At 39.8% G+C, this 19,740-nt stretch overlaps 2 protein-coding genes across 5 annotated transcripts in view; one reads left to right on the top strand and one right to left on the bottom strand.

The window, feature by feature from the left end:
- PDGFD (platelet derived growth factor D) overlaps positions 1–19,740 on the bottom strand; it is a 278,537-nt gene that overhangs the window by 138,988 nt on the left and 119,809 nt on the right.
- DDI1 (DNA damage inducible 1 homolog 1) lies at positions 6,837–13,070 on the top strand. Of its 3 annotated transcripts, XM_059874909.1 has the most exons (3): positions 6,837–8,153; positions 12,581–12,644; positions 12,727–13,070. In XM_059874909.1, the coding sequence occupies exons 1-3, from the start codon at positions 7,056–7,058 to the stop codon at positions 12,738–12,740; spliced, it is 1,176 nt and encodes a 391-aa protein (XP_059730892.1). In that variant the 5' UTR covers positions 6,837–7,055; the 3' UTR covers positions 12,741–13,070.

Genomic DNA, 19,740 nt, shown 5'->3' with positions numbered 1-19,740 from the left:
AAACAGGAAAATAAAAACATTCCTTGTCTAAGGTACAGTGAAATTTAAGAAAAGTAAGTGTGTATGCTCAGTTGTGTCTGACTCTTTGCAGCACCATGAATTGTAGCCCGCCAGGCTCCCCTGTCCATGGAATTTTCCGGGCAAGAATACTGGAGTGGGTTGCCATGTTCTTCTTTAGGGGATATTCTCAACCCAGGGATGAACCCATATCTCCTGCATTGGCAGACAGATTCTTTACCACTGGGCCACCTGGGAAGTCCCAAGACAAGTAACTATCAACCCACAAAGTTACACTAATAAATTGTTTTTATCCTGTTTTTAACTTATTGCACTAACTTTATTTAATCTATCAGATCAGATCAGATGAGTTGCTCAGTCATGTCCGACTCTTTGCGACCCCATGAATCGCGAACGCCAGGCCTCCCTATCCATCACCAACTCCCGGAGTTCACTCAGACTCACGTCTATTGAGTCAGTGATGCCATCCAGCCATCTCACCCTCTGTCATCCCCTTCTCCTCCTGCCCCCAATCCCTCCCGGCATCAGAGTCTTTTCCAATGAGTCAACTCTTCCCATGAGGTGGCCAAAGTACTGGAGTTTCAGCTTTAGCATTAGTCCTTCCAAAGAAATCCCAGGGCTGATCTCCTTCAGAATGGACTGGTTGGATCTCCTTGCAGTCCAAGGGACTCTCAAGAGTCTTCTCCAACACCACACTTCAAAAGCATCAATTCTTCAGTGCACAGCCTTCTTCACAGTCCAACTCTCACATCCATACATGACCACAAGAAAAATCACAGCCTTGAGTAGACGAACCTTTGTTGGCAAAGTAATGTCTCTGCTTTTCAATATGCTATCTAGGTTGGTCATAACTTTCCTTCCAAGAAGTAAGCATCTTTTAATTTCATGGCTGCAGTCACCATCTGTAGTGATTCTGGAGCCCAGAAAAATAAAGTCTGACACTGTTTCCACTGTTTCCCCATCTATTTCCCATGAAGTGGTGGGACCGGATGCCATGATCTTCGTTTTCTGAATGTTGAGCTTTAAGCCAACTTTTTCACTCTCCAATTTCACTTTCATCAAGAGGCTTTAGAGTTCCTCTTCACTTTCTGCCATAAGGGTGGTGTCATCTGCATATCTGAGGTTATTGATATTTCTCCCAGCAATCTTGATTCCAGCTTGTGTTTCTTCCAGTCCAGCATTTCTCATGATGTACTCTGCATATAAGTTAAATAAACAGGGTGACAATATACAGCCTTGATGAACTCCTTTTCCTATTTGGAACCAGTCTGTTCTTCCATGTCCAGTTCTAACTGTTGCTTCCTGACCTGCATACAAATTTCTCAAGAGGCAGATCAGGTGATCTGGTATTCCCATCTCTTTCAGACTTTTCCACAGTTGATTGTGATCCACACAGTCAAAGGCTTTGGCATAGTCAATAAAGCAGAAATAGATGTTTTTCTGGAACTCACTTGCTTTTTCCATTATCCAGCAGATGTTGGCAATTTGATCTCTGGTTCCTCTGCCTTTTCTAAAACCAGCTTGAACATCTGGAAGTTCACGGTTCACATATTGCTGAAGCCTGGCTTGGAGAATTTTGAGCATTACTTTACTAGTGTGTGAGATGAGTGCAATTGTGTGGTAGTTTGAGCATTATTTGGCATTGCCTTTCTTTGGGATTGGAATGAAAACTGACCTTTTCCAGTCCTGTGGCCACTGCTGAGTTTTCCAAATTTGCTGGCATATTGAGTGCAGTACTTTCACAGCATCATCTTTCAGGATTTGGAATAGCTCAACTGGAATTCCATCACCTCCACTAGCTTTGTTTGTAGTGATGCTTTCTAAGGCCCACTTGACTTCACATTCCAGAATGTCTGACTCTAGGTCAGTAATCACACCATCATGATTATCTGGGTCGTAAAGATCTTTTTTGCACAGTTCTTCTGTGTATTCTTGATCACAAAATATAAGTAATCTTCAAACCTTCAATAAACAAGGTGGGCATCCCATAGATCAGAATATTTTTATATTCTTAACACATTGAAAAGGACCATAAAGTACAAAATTGTAGCAGCAAATTTTCTTAAAAATGAAAATATACACGTGTATATATAGACTTGGAAAGTATATGTATTGAAAACAAGAAAAGTTAACACGAGATTATATTTTCAATACACAGTATATACCTTAAAATGCATCTCTTTATATGATAAAATGTTAAAATGGTATGCTATAAAATAAAGTAATAAATAAAGGCATGATAAAGTAGTCCCTGTTGGAAAGTGACATCATCTTCATTGCATCCTCAAAATAATTGAAAACGTGTTCTAACTGAGTGTGCGCTTGCTCTATGTTCTCACCGAGTGTGCACTTGCTCTCTCTCTCCAAGCATGTGCATGTGTGTGTACCATGTGTGCAAATGCATGTGTAGGTCTTCTTTTCATACTCTTGATTTTTCTTACAATAAAGAAAAACCACTAGCTGAGTTCCCAGCAGGTTGAGGCATGCTAATTTCTCAGAGTTTCTTCAATTATATATCTGTTTATGTATTTAAGAGGTCTTGCAGTCTTTAGGTTTCAAAAATGGGTAATGCGAAGCCTTTTTACTAGGGAAAACCTCCAAACAAACTAATAAAAGCTTGAACTTCCATCAGAACAGCATTTGAATGTACCTATTAAATGATTAGCTTCCTGAAGAAATCAATGTTATTCATTACTGGCAGTTCTGGCACAATATTGTATTGCAAACAGGAAAATGGGAAAATGAGTTGTTTAACCTATGAAAACAGTGGGAAACTCAGTTGCTCAGCCTATGAATACAGCTTTAAAAATTCTATATCTTCCCTCAAATGGCATGGAAAGTCTCAAGTGATGATGTAACTGTTTTAATAAGTCTCAGTTACACTGTATTTTAAAAGTAACACCAGGCATATATTTAAAGGAAACAAAATATAGCAAACTAATATATTTGCTTAATTATTACATATACTACATAATGACACTCATGTTGCTGTGTTATTGTTTCAGATAGAAAACATTTTGCTCTGTAAAGCAAGAGATGGTACTTTAAACATCAACTCACTGTAGTAAGTGAAACCATTAATCATTGGGATTTTTGCTGCATTATGTTTTTTAAAAGAAGCAAATTATAAAACGTACTATTATGGATTTACTTCAAAAAATAATTTTGGGGTTATTTACTGGCCAGTATGAAATGAGTGTCATCTTTTCTATTTTATGGGTATTTAGGCTATACAATGAGAATTGATTTTCTGAGTGATAGCCCTGAGACCTTGCAGGAGTCTCACTTATCAAAGAAAGATTCAATTATGTTCCTACATTGTACTCACCAGGGAAGAAAAGTAAGGGACTATACTTCACAAAATCTCCTAAAGAAAACTTGCAATAACCTTCAGTTACCCAGATAAGCACACCCAGATAATTCAGAGCTCCCATTTCCAAGCGATCTGTGCAATAAGGATTATAGATTTTAAAATATTTTACATTTATGAGTACTTTTATATATTCCAGATTATTCCCCAGTTTATTACATAATTAGAAGAGGTTTTTAATTAAATTTTTGAGGTAAGAAAATTATACATATAGTATTTGAATCACCAGTAATATTGAGTAAAATGAAAAAAAAATCAAAGAAGATACAAACTGAAGTACTAAACAGGAGGCTGTATTTATCTTTTCAGATTTCAGACTATTTGGCAACCGAGGTTTAAGATCTGAGTGAGTGACTGGACCACAGAATCTGAGGGCTCCCTGCCAATCCTGACAGCCTGTGATCTATAGAATGATGACAGTTAATTGGCCAGACCTTGAATCTCTTTGTTTTCCACTGTGTGTTCTCAGTAAAAGGTAAAAAAGCACATAAATTCAAAATGCCAACAAAAGTAAAGAATTACAAGATAATAAAAAATACTACAAAAATTTAATAACATTCAGTATCAAGGCAGGGTAACATGAAAAAAGATGCTGGCTGATTTTGACATGAATTCTGAATACTTGTTTTGCTAAAAAAAAAAAAAAAAAAAAAGACACTCTGCAAAAATAATTTTATTCACTGCTTAAAAAAACAAAACCCTAGTATTACCTTCATGACTTATCAATATTTTAAGAACCACAGTTCAAAGCTGGTTGGGTAGGGGGAAAGGAATATGGAGTGTGAGGCCTACTAACTTCTCATCTGCTCCTTAGCAGAGTAATTTGCATATGAACATGTCTCACATTATGTGTGTGTGTGTGCTTAGTCGCTCAGTCGTGTCTGACTCTGTAATCCTGACTGTAGCCCACCAGGCTCCTCTATCATGGGGATTCTCCAGGCAAGAATACTGGAGTGGGTTGCCATGCCCTCCTCTAGGAGATCTTCCCAACCCAGGGACTTAAACCAGGTCTCCCACTTTGTAGGCAGATTCTTTGCCTTCTGAGCCACCAGGGAAAACCAGGAATGCTGGAGTGGGTAGCCTATCCCTTCTCTAGGGGATCTTCATTACAGTTGTTCCTAAACTTAGGAGAAACCATTACTGATCTCTGATGGGCTTATCTGGACACTAAGAACCACAGAAGATATTTATTAACTTATTATTATTAGGTCAAAGGGCCATCCATCTCCATAAAGAGTAGAAGATAATTCTAAATAATTCATGATTTTCTACAAGAACATTATGATGCTAGGTTTTTTCCCCTAGAATTTTGTAAAGTCCTCCTTGTCATGAGGTGCTGCCTTTCCAGCTAAAGGCTCTTGAATCAGGCAGTCTTCTCGGCCTGTTCTCCCCACTAGCCTACTCCCACATGACCAACTTGTCATTGTCATAAACTCAGCTCTTTCAGGAAGCCTTCCATGCCCAATAATCCTATCCATATTCTGCATTTGTTCTACAGATACTACTAATATGTCTCACGTTCTGCCAGATTCTGTGGTATTTTTAACTCCCAATGTGTAGGTATATGTATGTCCTTTATTTTAGACCAAGTTCCTTTAAGAACACAGCTTGTATTTAACATTATTTATGTGCACCCCCAAAACTTTGCACATTCTCCACACACAGGAGGCATTCAGCCCACATTCTCAATGTAAATGAATGTGAGCATGAGACCTTAGGATAATTAGAGCAATGAGTGCAGATATAGTCTTCCACCTGAGACAGACACATGAAAAACAGAACCCCTCTCCAAATTCTTCAGACTGATGTAACGCCTTTCTCTAAGTAACAAGGCAGGTCTTCTGACAAGACTTGAAGTAAGGAGAGAGGATGAGGCAGACGATGTCAATTCTCTTCTGGCTCATAAAAAAGTGCACTTGGGAAGACCAAGCTAGGAAGACACGACCTCTCTACAGTGGAAACACATAGTGAAACACAAAGAAAAACAACTGGCACTCTAGGCTTTCTACCTGATCTCCATTGCCTTCAAGCACCATGTTACCCCTGCCTTTGGGTCTCGAGACTGGCATGGAGTGGGGCTGTGCCCTCAGGTCAGGGTGTGAGGCAGGGTAGTATTTACCCTGCCTTTTCCTACACAAAGAAAGAAAGAGAAGTGGCTTAGTTGTGTCTGACTCTTTGCAACTCCTGGGGTGCAGCCCACCAGGCTCCTCCATCTATGGGATTCTCCAGGCAAGAATACTGGAGTGGGTTGCCATTTCCTTCTGCAGGGGATCTTCCCAACCCAGGCATCGAATCCCGATGTCCCACGTTATAGGCAGGTGCTTTGCCATCTGAGCCACCAGGGAAGTCCTTTCCTACAGAACTGATGTCAAATTGGTCTCTTCTGGTTCACCTCACTGATCTGTTCAAAGTAATGACTTATTTCTAACCAGTCTCTCGTTTTAGAGAACTTCTGTATTTTCCACACAATTCTGCTCCCACATCCAACAGGGGTAAACACATTCTACTTAGAAAACACTATAATTCTGCACTGCCTCTTACATTTTCATATTCCAGCAAGAGCTCCCTCTTTGAGCCATTGAGAAAACCTCTAGGCTGACCCTCCTGCCAAATTACATCTTTCATTTGTTGTGAGAAAACTCTTCCTTAAATTAATTAATAAAACAAGTAAATATCACAAAGACCTGCTTCAAATCCTTTCCATTTCCTTTCTTTTCTCTTTTTTTCCCCACCTTTTTTTGGAGTGGGGTTGGGGAGGGGAGGATTCTTGTTTATTGATAATGCTTAAATTCCTTGGGTTCATATACGGCTGTTCATAAATTGGTTCCAATGAATTTTTTTCCAGCTTCACAGCCTGCCATTCAAATTCATGGACACTTTTCTCCTATTACATTTAATGTATCACGTTTCTCTGGAAAGAACAGACCTTGTTATGAATTGTTGCTTTTATGCATACAGTTCCTTTTGTCTAGAGTGACTCTCCCCACTTTTCACATGGGAAATATTCATCCTTCAACATCCACCTGTCTCATCTTTAGAGAGACATCCTCTGTTCCATTGAATCCCTCAGTATGCTGAACACGTCTGAAAGTACTGACCTCCAGAATTGTGATTTACTCATTTCCCATCAGTCTACCCCTAGGATATGAGATCCTCAAGGGAAGGCACCACGTCCCATCCATCATTTTACCAACCACTTAGCCTGATACTTGCCATGTAGGAAACAAATACTCATTGTTTGGGGGGTAAATAAAAGTACACAGAATACAATTCTCAAATGAACACAATGCTAATATGTTGTTTAGGGAAAAGCTGAAACAATCTTTTTCAGACCGCGGGTCAAATAGGCTTTGAAGGACTAGCCTTAGAACCAAATGGACTGGAGTGACTTTATTTCTATGGGAACAAGTGGTCTAAGTTCCAAGCAGCACACATAGGAATGGACTTTGGAACACAAATGCCCCTGCAGTGTTCCATGCGGCCAAGCAGCAGGCACCGAGGCTGGCAGGCAGCCCCCAGACCAGTGGGTGGCTGCATCTCCTGGGGAGGTGAATGCACAAGACACCACGTCACCAGAAGCAGCCCAGCCATCCACGGAGACCAGCTCCAGTCAAGCCAGCGAGCTGCCTGATGCCCTCTGTCCATTCGGCCCTCCCGGGCCCGGGCCATGCTGCTCACGGTCTACTGCGTGCGGAGGGACCTCTCCGAGGCCACCTTCTCCCTGCAGGTCAGGCCCGACTTTGAACTTCACAACTTCCGTGTGCTCTGTGAGCTGGAGTCCGGCATCCCTGCCGAGGAGACCCAGATAGTCTACATGGAGCGGCTTCTCGTCAACGACCACTGCTCCCTGGGCTCCTACGGCCTCAAGGACGGCGACATGGTCATTTTACTGCAGAAGGAGGCCATGCGGCCGCGCTCCCCAGAGCGGGCGGCCGGCCTGTGCAGCATGGAACCGGCGGGGCCCGCCCTACCCGGGACGTCCGGCTCCCGGCCGCACCAGCGCGCCCAGTCGGCCCAGCACTCCAGCCGCCGCGGCTCTGGGGAGAAGGCGGGCCCGGGTCAAGGGCTAGACAGCCCGGCCCTGGTCCGGAGCATGCTCCTGTCCAGCCCACACGACCTGTCCCTGCTGAAAGAGCGCAACCCTTCCCTGGCTGAAGCGCTGCTCAGCGGAAACCTGGAGAGCTTCTCCCAGGTCCTGATGGAGCAGCAAAGGGAGAGGGCGCTGAGAGAGCAAGAGCGACTGCGCCTCTTCTCCGCTGACCCGTTCGATCTGGAGGCCCAAGCCAAGATAGAGGAGGAGATCCGGCAGCAGAACATCGAGGAGAACATGAGCATAGCCATGGAAGAGGCGCCGGAGAGCTTCGGCCAGGTGGCTATGCTCTACATCAACTGCAGAGTCAACGGGCATCCTCTGAAGGCTTTCGTCGACTCGGGGGCCCAGATGACCATCATGAACCAAGTCTGTGCCGAGAGATGCAACATCATACGGCTGGTGGATCGGCGGTGGGCCGGGGTCGCTAAAGGCGTGGGCACGCAGCGAATTCTCGGCCGAGTCCACCTAGCGCAGATTCAGATCGAAGGCGACTTCTTACAGTGCTCTTTCTCTATACTGGAGGAGCAGCCCATGGACATGCTTCTTGGGCTGGATATGCTCAGGAGACATCAGTGTTCCATCGACCTTAAGAGAAACGTGCTGGTGATCGGCACAACTGGCACACAGACTTCCTTCCTTCCTGAGGGAGAGTTACCTCCATGTGCTAAGTTGGTAAGTGGGATGGGGCCAGAGGAGTCTTCAGATAAGGAAACAGCAAATGCTATTAAACATTCAGTCATGGATTCGGGGCGGAAAAAGCATTGAAACAGGCTCTATATATGCTATCACTGTGAGGGAGTCTCAGGTCTCTGGAAATTATAAGACATGAGCTCACTGGCAATGCAATCATTAAAAACATCAGTAACCACTAAACCTGGCCTTGGGACTAAGTTCTCAGAGCCATCACTATGTAAACTGTGATTGATTGATCTTGGTCCATCCATTTCCCTTATCCAAAAAATCACTGAACCTTATCTTGAGAAGGCGCTGGAGGCTCAGACTGATTTTCAGATAATCCATGAAAGGAAAACCAGCCTCTTTGGAGATGCTGTCTAAGGAAATTATAGGATGGCTTGTCCAAATCTGTTGCTCTTTTGAAGAATTCCCTGGAAAAAGCCATTGCTGCAGATGCTACGATGTACCTATGCAAAATTATTTTAAATCACCAGTAACGATTGTATATTTAGGGGAATACATTGATTTTCATAGACCCCCCCCCACTTTTTTTTTAGGAAAGGTACTAGAAATGATTGGTCAATTGTACTCAAGCTGATTAATACATATAAATGTCTGTTTGGGGGCATTTCTCACTTCTCATTTCTCCACATTCTCACATGTGGAGGCATGTTCACTGCAATTCATTCTAAAAGGCTATTTCTGCCATACTTGAGAGAGTGAATTTTTCTCCCAGGATGTCCTAAAATAATTTCTTCTCTCCTCTATATTCCAAGAAATTCTGGTCATAAAAGAAAGACAATCAAGTAGTTTTTTGTTTTTTTTTTTTTTTAATTATGCTTCTTGGCAACTTAGTGGTTAAATTGTGGTGGGAATGAGAGTCAAGTGTAGGCAGTGTCTAGGTCCCTGCATTATCTTTCTAGCTTTATATATTAAGCTGTTACAACATAAGTATGGTTTAAACAAAGGGCTTCACTTTTAAAATAACATCTGAAAATTTCTGAATGAGATCTCTAAGGCTGCAATACAGTCCATTCTGACAAAGCTACTCTCCATTACTGCTGATAGTGGGAAATGGAATATTCCAGACTTAGTTACAACCCATGGCTATAATACCTCAGAGAAAAGCTTCAGCTGCCTGAGGCCATCAGACGCACAGAAAATGTATGAGGGCAGTAATCCATTAAGGAAAGATTGAGGCCAAGGGGAAGAAGGGAATGACAGAGGATAGGATCGTTGGATGGCATCACCAACTCAATGGACATGAATCTGAGTAATCTCCAGGAGATGGTGTAGGACAGGGAAGCCTGGTGTACTACAGTCCATGGGGTATATACGGACATGACTTAGCAACTGAACAACAACAATTCATTAAGACTAGTATTATTAATATAACACAGGGTTCAAAGTCAAAAATATATTCTGATCTTAGCTCTATATTAACTAGGCAAATCAGTTCACATACAATACACCTCAAATATCTCACCTATAAGCTCTTTCAGATGGGAGAGTCATTTTCAGGTACTAAGACTACATTATGAACTAGGATATCCTTTATTTGTTTTCCCAACAAGATCTAAAGCCACTCAAAACCCTTCCAAAGGCTACAGAAAAAAAATCCTACCCTGGAGGTCTCCCTTTCTTGATTGGCTTCTTCATTATGTTTTTATAGAGTCTCCTTTTCCCTTCCAGCTATCATCAATTTGCCTCCCAGTATTCTTCCTTATCCCCTGGAGAAGGCAATGGCACCCCACTCCAGTACTCTTGCCTGGAAAATCCCACGGACGGAGGATCCTGATAGACTACAGTCCATGGGGTCACAGAGAGTTGGATGCAACTGAGTGACTTCACTTTCACTTTTCATTCTTCCTTATAGAATTCCTGTGCTCATATCATTTTCCCAACCTTGTCTACATTTGCACCAAGGCTTACATCTGGGCTTCCCTAGTGGCTCAGTTGGTAAAGAATCTCCCTGCAATGCAGGAGACCCAGGTTTGATCCCTGGGTTGGTAAGATCCCCTGGAAAAGGAAATGGCAACCCACTCCAGTATTCTTGCCTGGAGAATTCCAGAGACAAAGCTGGGCAGTTAATGAGATTGCAAGAGTTGGACAGGCTATGCGACTAACTTTCACTTTCACTTTACATCCAGTAGAGTTACTAAAAATGACCAATGAGTAGACTTCTTTTCTACTTTTCTTTCTAATTAAGTACTAAAGACAAAAGTAGGTGACAAAGTAAAGGAAGACATTCAGAGTACAGCCAGGGATCAGCAGTTAAGTGCCAATGAAAAATGGGAACTGACCTGATAAATGCTTGGATTCCTTCATGGATAAAAATTTGCAAACTCCTCAGTATTTTCTGCAAGACTCAGCTTTCAGATCCATTTATACGAAAAACATATCTCATTTACACATGTCACATGGGGCTGACCAAGGTTGAGTATACTGTGTATCAGGATATCTAATCCATGAAAGTCAATCAAAAATCACCAAGTATTTAAATTAAAAAGACACTTTGCATGATATCAAATCCCATCACACACACTTGCCTTTCTCAGAGCAAGGTCACTTCTAATGTAACTATGATGTTTTTTAGGACCAGACTCAAGTCTTTGTTTTTTGAGTTTAGGTTTGAATTGAACTCTATTAATCCATAACTTCCAATAAGTTGGTCTTTATTCTTCCCTTTGTCAAGAATACATTTCTCTGGCATAAGACAACCTTTTTAATATGGAAACGTCATCTGAAATAGTCTCTTTTATAGGCTTTCACTAGATTCCTTAACTATTCCTCACTGGATAAATTTGGAACCACTTAAAAATTTCTGTTGCATTCCTTTGGACATATTCCAGCTTTTAAAAATATTACTTGTCTAGGTGGACTTTCATTGAACTAAGAATAAATTATCTCAAGGAAAAATCAATAAAGAGTTAATTAATTAAGCAATGTCCTTGCTGGTATATTTTTTAAGATCATTATCTTTTAAATCAGAAAGTATTTTGAAAATTAGTTTTATGGATTTAAAATCTTGACTCAATCCTGTGTACGTGTGAATAAATCCCAGTCAATTAAATTTTAAATGGACTAGTTTTAGTAAAAGGCAACACATTTTGCATGTCTCCTCTGTAAATCAGGAGCTATGTAAGGTACTTTACGTATACTGGTATTCTTAGCCCCTAGAACTGACCTTCAAAAGAGTTATCATTGACTATATTTTACAGATAAGAAATTAAAGTCTCAGAATTATTGTGAAATATTCAAATACCTAAAGCTTACTTTTCTTTTTAAAGCTTTTTTGGGCAGCAATCTACATTTTAAATTGTGATCCTGTTTCATATTACACACACACACACACACATACATACATGCAAAAGCATACACACATCTATCTTTGAAACAAAGAGACTCTTAAAAAAAAAAAAAGAAACAAAGAGACTCTTGAAGTAGTATGAAATGTTTAGTCTTTTCTTAGTCTATTTCTTTAAAAAGTTGTATTTTATTATTTTAAAAACATTTTGGACATGTCCCACTAACTATACCCAAGGTATCCTGATTTGCAATTTGAAACACACTGACCTCCTAGACTGCCTGATTCAAGTCTGATTTCAAATGTCACATTCTATCTAAAATGTGACCTTCTTCACATGATCCATTTTAATTCTAGATACTGGTACAAACTGTTAAAAGTTTCATTTTATGAAGACTACCAAAACACTACCAGTAAAAATGGAAACACAGTATTAGTAATCAGAATACACTCAGCAATATTTACTAAATATGCATGAAATAAGCCCTGAGCTAGGCTTTTATAAGCGTGAAAATGAATGAGGTAGTCTTAGACTTCAAGGTGATTACAACTTGGTGTAGGGGTAGGAGAGACAATCCTGTAATCAACTTAAAAAGAAAAAAGGTAGACATGTAATCAGTACTATTTTGGTGTCAATGAAGGAATACATTTTAACTGGGGAGTTATTTTTTAATATAAATAAGCAAGCCAGTGAAATGTACTTTTGATATGTCTAAATGGCCAAAACTGATGCTGGAAAACACAAACATAACTTCCCTCCCAAAGTGCAGATTACTATAATATACAATTTATAAATATTTACTCTTGGGAATTTACTACCCAAAAAATGATGAACAGTTCTTCATTTTCTTTCTTCCCATTAGAAATCATGATAAACTAGACCACATGATGAATCAGACATAACATCTTTAAAATAACAAGCCATTTTAAAATTCCATCAAGCCCTTGCTTTCTCAATGCCCAAACACTCATCCTACCTAAAAGAAAATCCCTCTTGTAAATAAGCATGCATTTGAAATTACAGCAATGCATTCTTCTGCAGTTAAACTGGAAGACTGATAATATTTGATATTAGTAGAGCATCTATATTAACAAAATTCTAACTTCTTTCTTAAAGTATCAGGTCATAAAATTTCTCTTGCTTCTGGAAGAAAATCCACTCCCCCAAGACAGAAAGGCAAGTGAGTATCTGCATGTATGACTTCATCTTAACTGAGGGTGTTAAATGTTGCCTTTTTAAAGAGAACATTGCACTTCTTTCAGAGGTCATTTGCTGACATCCAACATTCCATAAAGAAACACTTGAGTAAAGGATGAGAAAGTCATCTGGGATTCACACCAGAAAACTGCTGATGAAGATATTAATCAATGCTAACATTTATAGTTATTCTTTGAGATAAACAAGAGCCTAGAAAACCAAAGAACAGGAACAAAGAAGAAGGGGAAAACCCACAGAAATCCGGGCTGCTTTAAATAATTCTCTCTTGGTTTAAGTACTCTTTCATAAAGTAGGTGGGGACTGGGCTGAGATTAAGGATTGGCTACATTTCCACAATTCTTCATCTATTGTTGGCAAGTTACCTAAAAATGAAAATATTTTCACATTAGAGCTTGAGTCAAACTTGCTTTTGAACTTCACCTTGTTTGCATATTTGGGTCCATCTGTTAGAATCTTAGAGTTTCTAGGGTATATTTTCAGGAAAATGGGGTTCCAGGTCCTGCTGTGCCCTCCGTGTACTTAGCAGCCTGTCGAGATGGGCACGCCGGGTGTGGTTTTACCTCTTACTCCTGCACTGAATGCTTCTGATGATTGTGGCTGCTGCTTCCTCATCCCCATCCCTCCCCCTCCTCCTTTAGAGAAAGACTTGTATCAATCCAGCTTTTATATGTTCTAATGAGTAAGGTTTATTTTAAGAATATCAGTAGAAATATCACAAGGCAATTTCTTCCTATGCTAAAGTCCACAGGAGGCGACATGGGTTTTGCTCCACACAAACGCGAAGTACATATTTTCCTACTGTTGATATATTGATACTCTGTCCAAATAAAATAGATGATAACTACCAGCATAAGCATATTCTAAGTAAAATAATCACTTAAATCCATCAAATTCTTACTCTACAACATCAGTCACCACTCTAAAAGCTTATTCTACTGGTAGTTTGCTACAGAGACCCATTCATATGACAAGAAAAAACAATTTAAAATTACATTAATTCACCTATTCTCTCTTCCAAAGTCATGTCATGTTTAGGGATTTGATTGGTTTATCATTCAAAAAGTATCATTCTTTGCATTCACTGATATCATTAAAAATCTGATATAGTTTTTCAAGAGTCTTGCCATTGTCCTCTATCATTCAGAGAGACAAGGAAAATGTAAATTATAGCCTTAGCCTTTAAATTTTTTTTTTTAAAGTCCTGTTAGAGGAACTGGAAAATAATTACAAAGTAAGTAACGCAGAAATATTTAATTTAGTGCTGAATCATGAGATGCAGAATGTGAGTTCAGGGGAATGGACCGCTTCTCATTTAAGATGCTGACTATAACAGTGCAGGAGCTATTGGACACAGTTTTATTGAGCAGCTACTCTATGGAAGGCACCATTTTAGAGACTGGATTTTCTTGATGCAGGAAGAGTCTTCTGATTATCACCTGGTACTCTGAGATGCAGTCAGACATACAGGAAAATCTGTCATGTCCCATCTTTGACCCAGCTAACACAACTAAAGGTAGCCCAATTCTCAGGCTGAACCTGAAGGTGAAATGTGTGGTCTGCTTCTGCCTTGACTCACAGTGGCACTGAGCCCCCCTTGCTTCCTATTAAGAGCTTAGTCTTGGAACTTCGTTTGGCCACCATAAACAAACACTTCTCTCAAAAAGATTGAGGGCTTACACAACAGATGAACAACTGTGACACAGGGAGAAGAAACTAACACCCAGAGATGAGTTAACTTGGTGGAGTATTGTCACATACTTTAACTCCAGGGCACGAAAGAACGGGGGATCTCATAAACAATGAGATATAAACCAGACGGCAATTAAATTCATGTTTGGGCATTTAGAAAACCTAGAATGGAGCCCCAAATTACTAACAATAATATACTAAAGTGTTGGGATTCTCTGTGATTATAGTGATTATAGTCTTGTTCACAATTATATCTTTAGTTTTTTAGTATTTTATGTGAAGCAAACAGTATTTGCTTAATAAAATACAGATTATTTGAATGAAAAAAGAGACAAAGTTCCATTGTTATTAATAAGCTGATATAGAGAAAGTGTGACTTTTTATTTAGCTTAGTTTTTATATTAAAATATGTAAAGTAAAACTAAATCATATCTAGATTATCTTTCTATAAATTACAAAAAATAGGTTTGAGTTAACTGCATAGCTGATATTTATGTGTATAGATTTAAGTGTAGGTGAGTCAAGAAATTAACCCTTAACCTGGTAAGGTGGGCTTTCCAGGTTGGGCAGTGGTAAAAATTCTGCCTGCCAATACCAGAGACACAAGAGACTTGAGTTCAATCCCTGAGTTGGGAAGATAGCCTGGACTAGAAAATGGCAACCCACTCCAATATTCTTGCCTGGAAAATTCCATGGACAGAGGAGCCTGGTGGGCTACAGTCCATGGATTGACCAGTTCTTGCAGTAGCTAGATCACCGCAGTTTGTCTGGGACTGCCTTCGTTTTAAAACTAGCTCAGCATTCTGGCAACTCCCTCAGTCTCGGGAAAACCAGAAAAGCTGGTTACCCTATAAATGTTGGAAGTGGATTTTTCATTTCTAGCCCATGAATGAGCAGTTGGCACCGCCAAACAAGCTGTACTTTTAATAGGCCTGAATGATCAATATTCCAGGTTATATGCTCAAATGTTGAAAGTAGAATTTCTTAGTCTATTTTGTATAGGAGAAATAACTTTATTTATTTTTTATTTTATTTTTTAACTTTACAATATTGTATTGGTTTTGCCATATGTCAACATGAATCCACCACAGGTATACACGTGTTCCCCATCCTGAACCATCCTCTCTCCTCCCTCCCCATACCATCCCTCTGATTCATTAAGTATTTCTACCCTGGAAAGTTAACCATTTAAAAAGTATATGAAAATCTTTTTAAAAGAATTTATTGAGGAAAACCTTATAATTTCTTTCAAGAAAGTGTACAATATAACTGAAGTCCATGAAACTTTTTCAATTTTCAAGATTCCTTGGAAGTGGTATAAATTTATGCAACTAAAAAAATAAAATGAGTGGATACTGACATCAGAATATGGGGGCATGAGATATTTAAATTATCTGGGAATTTAGAGTATCCTGAAAAAGCACTGATAAAACAAACTACACCATTTTTTACACTTAGAGTGAAGATAGATAGATTAAATCTTAGATAGATTAAATCTAAGTTTCAAAGTAAATCCTAGGTTTTGAATTTTTAAGGGAATATTTGAACAAAGGAACAGAAAAAAAAACTTCAGAAAGAAGCACACATAAATAATGACATCACCTCCATGTTTACTTTAAACTGTCAAAATACAATGAACAGCATGTCAAACAGGTCTGTACAATGGGGAACAGTATAAGATGAGCAGGGTTTTGATAAAGAGCTGTCCTTATAAACTGTGGATGAGGCCTAGAAGAAGCAGCTTTGCTGAGTACATGGGTGAGGCCAAGATGGAGAGCCCAGGGTTCTCGGGTAGAAAGCTGTGCAGTGTTGAGGGGCTGGGAAGCAGGAGGGGGAGATGGCCAGATTGTGATGCTGCTGTGGAAGCAGACGTCGGAGGAGCTTCTGAGGAGAAACAAGTCAGCCACCGACAGCGGGTGCCCCAAATAATTTGAGGAAAAACAAAATGGTAAAACACCACTGGAAAGGACAATACAACTTATGATGAGGGTAGCTTTTGCAGAATCAAAGAAGTTGATGGCATCAATGAACATCAGAAACATAGAGAAGGCAACTTTTGCTATCAGTTGAATCAATTAATTCCTTTAATAATTTTGATGTTTAATAACTTCCCTCTTACCCATATTATCAAGAATTTAGAAATGAATAACAGTAAGAAAAAATTAACATAAATATACTGGAACTGGTGTTTTAAGCTTCATTCTGTCAGAAATGATTGCATAAAGTGAAAGCAACAGATGGGCAGATAGAGTAAGACAGAAACAAAGATATTCTCTGTTCAAAAACTGCCAACTGCCATCACTTTGTCTCCAGAGCAGTAACCGACACAAAGCAATCTCATTGACATTCCATAAGCTATAGGAGTTTATGTGCCCATATGGCAAGGTTTCTACTGTCAAAGCCTTGTTATATAATGATTCTTGAGGATCTGGTCTGAAAGTGTCTTCATTATTTCAAGAAACTTAAAACAGTGTTTGCTCTTTTTCTCTAAGTGTTCAATAACTAGCAATCCTAAGTTTTATGAAAAGTGCAAAACATTTCACGTTATCTAACTAATGTTATCTAAATATTCTGTTATTCAGGTTAATTAGTTTTTAAAAAGTGATTTAGAAAAAAATCAAAAGCACTGTGAGTATACACTATTATATGCTTTTTCCTTTTGAAAAACATTCTAAACATATTTCAGGTTGTAGCTAAGTGCTATAAAGACACATGTGGAAGTCTAAGATTTCCATTTGCACTATAACTTTCCATAGTTTGTGAGATTTTAAAAAAACTTGGCAGTCAACAAAATGAATGGGTTTAAGTCCTGCAGGAAGTTCAGAGAATAGGTTAGTGATCAGTCTCCTTGGATGAGATGCTGTGGAGAACAGCTGAGGCGGTCAGATTGAATGCAGTATGCTCACTATGTTCGTGGACAGTTGGCCCCAAGGTCTCTACTGCATAGCCAAGGGAAGTTTGCTTTAGTTTTGATAGTGCTTAGGAAGCACTGAGTTATTTCAGTTTGCTGCTGCTGCTGCTGCTAAGTCACTTCTGTCTTGTCCGACTCTGTGCGACCCCATAGACGGCAGCCCACTAGGCTCCCCCGTCCCTGGGATTCTCCAGGCAAGAACACTGGAGTGGGTTGCCATTTCCTTCTCCAATGCATGAAAGTGAAAAGTGAAAGTGAAGTCGCTCAGCCGTGTCCGACTCTTAGCGACCCCATGGACTGCAGCCCACCAGGCTCCTCCGTCCATGGGATTTTCCAGGCAAGAGTACTGGAGTGGGGTGCCATTACCAAGATACAAATGAACACATTTAGCACACATTTCTGAGAGGACTACAGAGGCTCCTGAACTCCATGTATAATTTCTAATCAATGAAATTCTGGGAGTATTTCTCTTAAAAGAACACTTTCAGGATTAGATTTAGCTGTATTTTAATAATCTTACTTGATCCTTTACATAGGCATTCAACAGCTCTGTTTCTAGGAGACTCTGTCTTTATCTTGAGGGTGACTTACTCAGAGGAATCTGTTCAACTAGACAGAAAAATACAACTCTAAATAGAAAATATTAAGAGACAAATTGTTAAGAGAACATTTAAAATAATATAGCAGCAAAACGAGTAAAGCCAAACATTAGAACCCTGATTCTTATTCTGTCATGAATTTATTTTTCTGCTCTTCTTCCTTAAATAACCAAAGCTTATGCTTTTAATGTAGCTAGTTGTTCTGTCTCCTACTTCACCTCCAACATTTTGTACCTCCTTGTTCTTCCTATGGTGTTCATGTAAATGGAAACCAGACTAAATGGAAGGTCACCAAAACCTTAACTGATAGCTAGGAAGATGTGGGTGTTTTACTTTACATAAGTATTTGAACTCACTTTTAGCTCCTGAAAGACTATCCTTTGCTACTGATATAGGCCATTCTTAAAGTTACCTTGTTTTCAGACCCTACAAAACTCATTTGAGAGGATACTGAGACCCAAATCCAATTAGCTGCAAGTCATTCATTTGTGCATTCAGTAACTAGATAGTAAGAGCCATAAAGGCACCAGATACTGTCACTGCTCCAAGAGTTAGAAAAATAGTGGACACAAGAATTACAAAGTAGCTGTCTTCCTGAAGCTTATTTTCCATTGGACGTTTCAAACAATAATAAAACATAACAATGTTAATACCTGTAATTTACATAGTACTAGGTGACTGATTTATCCTAAGCATATTGTGTAGCTCATTTTATCTTTAAAACAATATATAAGTACAAAACAATATCTCCATCATAAAGGTTAAGACTCAGAGGAAAAGAAAGCTTAAGTTGTCCAAGGTCACAGAGGTTTAAAGTCCCTGCATCTAGGAATTTGGGATTCATAATCTATATATTTAATCATTCTACCATATTACCTCTCAAGGACAGCAAGTAAAATATATATAAAGTAGAGATACATTATATGAACATTAGAGTAAAGTATCAAAAAGAATAGAGAGCAATGGAAGAGGAGAGGGTTCTACTTTAGATAAAACTGTCAGGGAAGATCTTTCCAAGGAGATGATATTAATATTTGAGGAGGAACCTGAGTGATGAGAGAGAGGAACTCTTAAGATCTGGGCAGAGAGCATTCCAAGACCAAACACCCAACACAAAGGCCCCAAGACAGAAGTGAACTAGGAGTGTCAAAGAAGGGCAAGGAGGTCAGTGGTCGGAGGGAGAGGGAATAACCTGAAGGGGTTGGTATGCAAGGCCTCGTGGTCTAAATGAAGGGTTTGGAGTTCATTTGAGGCCACTTACAGGCTTTTAACCAAAGGAAGACTTTTGGTTTAATTTGTTAACTCTTCTTTGGTTGATCTGTTAAAAATAGAAGAGCTGAGGACTGGGCCCTTGTGGAGGCCAGGATCTGCAGGCAGAGCTGAGGTTGAGCTAGCAAAGGGGCCAAGGGAAAGAAAGAAAGTGAGTGAAGTTGCTCAGTCATGTCTGACTCTTTGAGACACCATGGATGGAGGAGACACTAGGCTCCTCCATCCATTGGATTCTCCAGGCAAAAGTACCAGAGTGGGTGGCCATTTCCTTCTCCAGGGATCTTCCCGACCTGGGGATCGAACCCAGGTCTCCTGCATTGCAAGCAGACGCTTTACCCTCTGAGCCACCAGGGAAGCCCCAAAACAGTAAAGGTAGGAGGAAAATACAGAAATCACATCGAAGAAGCCAGATGAAGAAACTACTTCTTGAAGATTGGTGTAGTCACTGTGTCCAACACTGCTGGAAGGTTAGGAAGAGGGCTGGGAACTCACGACTGGATCTGGCAAGGGGAGCTTGTCAGTAACGAGAGTGTGTTTGTGGGTGTGGCGGGTAAAGAAAGCCTAGTCTGAGGAGGCTGGCCAGCCCACCG

The sequence above is a fragment of the Bos taurus genome, chromosome 15, assembly GCF_002263795.3.
Source record: "Bos taurus isolate L1 Dominette 01449 registration number 42190680 breed Hereford chromosome 15, ARS-UCD2.0, whole genome shotgun sequence".
NCBI classification, from domain to species: Eukaryota; Metazoa; Chordata; class Mammalia; order Artiodactyla; family Bovidae; genus Bos; species Bos taurus.
The sequence above is the reverse complement of the archived record's forward strand: the minus strand, read 5'-3'. Positions and strand labels throughout refer to the sequence as shown.